At 55.5% G+C, this 3,420-nt stretch overlaps 2 protein-coding genes across 2 annotated transcripts in view; one reads left to right on the top strand and one right to left on the bottom strand.

Moving 5' to 3' along the window:
* Positions 1–1,601, bottom strand: VDBG_00607 (conserved hypothetical protein; the record flags this gene model as incomplete). Its single annotated transcript, XM_003008879.1, has 3 exons — positions 1–954; positions 1,013–1,312; positions 1,420–1,601. 3 exons carry the CDS (start codon positions 1,474–1,476, stop codon positions 19–21), a joined length of 1,293 nt encoding a protein of 430 aa, XP_003008925.1.
* A 1,729-nt stretch (positions 1,602–3,330) lies between these two features.
* The window catches only part of VDBG_00606 (RNA exonuclease), a gene marked incomplete at both ends in the record, with an annotated part of 2,125 nt that continues 2,035 nt past the window's right edge, over positions 3,331–3,420 (top strand). Inside the window, one exon of the mRNA XM_003008878.1 lies at positions 3,331–3,418. Coding sequence (XP_003008924.1) covers positions 3,331–3,418 — 88 coding nt within the window. The remainder of the gene's footprint in view (positions 3,419–3,420) is intronic.

The following is a 3,420-nucleotide window of genomic DNA, read 5'->3' as shown; positions in this document are numbered from 1 at the left end:
CTCCTCAGCCCAGTGCTTTCAAAACAACCCTCCCTCACTGAATGATTCCTTCTCCCAGCGTACAATGATGGCAGCATGGCTGTGCCTGTCACGGTGGATCCAGACCGGGTATTTATGCCAGTTAAGACTGTCGAGAGACTCGATCATACTGAACTGATAGGGGGCCAACGCAAGGGTACGCTGCGAAGGGATGGACATGCGGCGCTCCCGGGCAAGCACCTTTGAGTCTTCCAGATTCATGTCGAGCGTCTCGTCGTCTTCTTCCGTTTCCGTTCCGAGGTAGTCTTGGTGCTGCGCGTTGTTGAGCGCTTCGTATGCGTGTTCCACCTCGGTGCGGATCTCGTTGATCCAAAGGGGGAAGCTCCGATAGTCGGTGACCTTGACACCCGCCCGTCCCTCCTCATGGAGGCGGATCCGCTTCGATGAGCGCACGGTTTGGATGCATGAATTGATGAGGAACCCAATGATACCGATCGGAACGAATATGGTGACAGCCAGCATGAAGGGAACGCTGCGAAGCCAGGAGACGGCAGAGACAGCAATGGACGAGAGGGTTGCGGGGGTTCCCAGGTTCGGTTTGGACGAGAAGGGGTTGTGAGGGTCCAGGACGACGTCTTCATAGTCTTGAACATAATTGATCTGCATGGACGAGAGGTCGCGGTAGGGGTCGGTTTTGGAGATGCAAGTGGTGTAGAAGACGGCGCTTCTGTCGTTGACCATGTTGCTGTACAAGGTGTGTCTCTTGAACTTCTTCAGGCCCGACATGAAGATCGAGTTGGGATCAGCCAAAACCACCAAGAGGGGCCGGCCCGTGTCGCGAAACTTGTCAATGGTAAAAAGCTGGCGTCCGGACATGGAGAGAGTCCTTGCGCCGAGGACGTTCCAAACGTGGTTGTGCCATCCTTTGAGAGGCGTGCGGACACCGAGATGAGGCGAGGCAAACGTGGTGAAGTTCTGTGCGCTGGGCGTCAGTAAGAGGCATCAAGGCTCAACGTCGAACGACGGCCCTTACCATGCACTCGAGCTTGTCTAGCAACCCCTTTGCATAGAGGAGACCGACGGCATAGCGTGCGACGAGACCACCGAGCGAGTAACCGACGATGCTGATTTTAGTGATGCTGCCTCCTCTCTTCTCGATCAAGCCAATCTCTTCCTCGATCTCGGCGCACACACGCTCGCCGCCGCGCTCGATGCCATCGTAGGTGAAGCTCCCGCTATTTCTTTTGGCGAGGAGGAGATAGAGCTTGTCAGCAGGATACTGGGACCGCAGGCTTTTCGCAATGTTGGCCATGTGATTGGGGTTTCCCCAAAGCTACAGCAGCCTCGGGTGGTTAGCAGGTGATCCCAGGCGCAACGACGTCCCACAGGTAGGTGGGTAGGTAGGCAGCGTGGGGTGACGTAGGTGATTTCTGAACATACCCCGTGAACCAAGACGCAGAGATGGTCAGCCTCTGCGCTACCGCCGGTATAATCCATGATGCAAGAGTAATCAGAAGAGATCAGGGACCGGTCGATAGAGCGTACGGAAAAGGGCAACAACGTGTGGGACAGGGAGAAGTGGTGAGCTGGAAGGAAGAGGGTGAGCGTCTACAATAAGACGCAACAACCCTCCCCAACAGGCCCGTGGCGAAGCTGGTCGTCCGCCGGAGCTTCGGGGGCGCTTAGAGGCCGCGCCCAGGTTCTCCTGGCGGCCCTGGCGCCTCTGGTGCCCCCAACCTGCCCCAACCTACCCTAACTCCAGGCCTGTGGGCTCCTCTCGTCCAGGCTCTCCAGGGGACGCGTTGCTCCCGGAGGCCACCTCCTAAGTCCGATGCACCTGGATCGGGGGCGCCTGATCAGATGCCAGGCAGGTACCTAATGTACCTAGGTAGGGTACCTAAGACACCTAGGTAGGTAGGTAGGTAGGTAGACAGAGACAACGACCGCGTGATGAGTTCCCTATGGCGATGGTGAAATGGTCTTGCTATGCCGTTCCAAGTAGCTTTGGAGAAGCAGCAGCAAAGAGATGGCAGTCGTAAAGCACACGAACAGAGTGTGCTTTATAGGTATGCAGACATGGCCGATACGCTCATGCCCCTGCGTAGGCCCGGGTTCGCACTCTCCGTATCGCAATCACCATCACACAGCAGCGGGCGCGCGCTCCTGACCACGGCGCCGATAAGGAAGGCGGGATGCAACGGGCCTGGGGCAGCTTTCGAGACCACACCGCCACGAGCATTCAGAGATCTTTATCAGATTGGAGATAAAGACTGTGTTTCTGCGGTGAAGGGCCTCCCCTCCCCTCCGAGGCCCGGCCATGATAGGCAAGTCCTTACTGACTGCCACAGCCACGGCGTATTTTTCCTTTCCTTTGTCGTGACGTCTAGGGATACGAGTTGAGACAGAAGGAGTCATGGGCTTTTCTCATGTGGATCATGAACAGCGTTAGACAAGATGGGCGATTACGACCCAAGTAGTTGTTGAAGGGATGGCCTTCTCTGCACTCCTCTGCTGCCAGTTGAAGGCTACCTACCAGGTAAGGTAGGCACCCATCCACATCGCCGCTGGACCACTTACCTAATCTCGGCCAGCCGATTGACTTCATCCCATCCCTGTACTCTTTGACCCTGATCCGTCAACCGCCCAACAATGCGCCCTCCACTTCAGGTTGGCGACGACACGTACAAGACACTGTTGACGTTTGAGATCTCATCCCATTACTGATGCCAGCGGGCACACCACGCGGATATGGGCTTGTGCACCTCATGCTCTGTTTGACGGCTTTTATCCTCCATCTCATGACCAGTGGCTCTCATCATTCATCCATGCTTTCATTGGCTCCTAAACATTGTCCAACTCTCAGCTGCCTAGGTGCCTACATATCTCTAGGTGAGGTACCTACCCAGGTAACCTGCCTTACCCGTATCAGTAGGTACGCCCTCAGCGAGGAAACTTGCCCATTCTGATATCTTCATTCGCACCCTTCTGTAAGTTTTCACTTCATCTCATTCCTCCCTTTTTGGTTTCTTTTCCTGTCTTCTCCATTCATCAAATTTGCCCATGAGTCTTTGGTCAGTGGGCGTCTCATCCCTGAAGACACCTCAGTTCAAAGAAGCCGTGGCTAGCAATAGGGGCCTTGTACCTCACGCCTACCTCACATCTACCTTGCATGAGCCTGCATTCAATACCGAAATCAAACGGCAGAGCTGACTAAACAGATGCAAAGGAACCTGCTATACTTGCTATCTGCCCTGATCAGCCGGCTTGCCGTCACAACACGACATGGCTTCTTTCCTGAACCTCAAACACCTCCCCTGCCCAGCTGGGGAGACCTGCACGGCCTTCCAATGCATGTTCGGCCATAAAAAAGACAGTCCCAGCTCCGCCTCTCCATCACAGGTCGCGAAGCCAGGCACATCTCGACAGAGACCAGACGACGGT

The sequence above is a fragment of the Verticillium alfalfae genome, genomic scaffold, assembly GCF_000150825.1.
Source record: "Verticillium alfalfae VaMs.102 supercont1.1 genomic scaffold, whole genome shotgun sequence".
NCBI lineage: Eukaryota > Fungi > Ascomycota > Sordariomycetes > Glomerellales > Plectosphaerellaceae > Verticillium > Verticillium alfalfae.
Note: the sequence above shows the minus strand (reverse complement) of the source record. Positions and strands in the feature narration are given on the sequence as shown.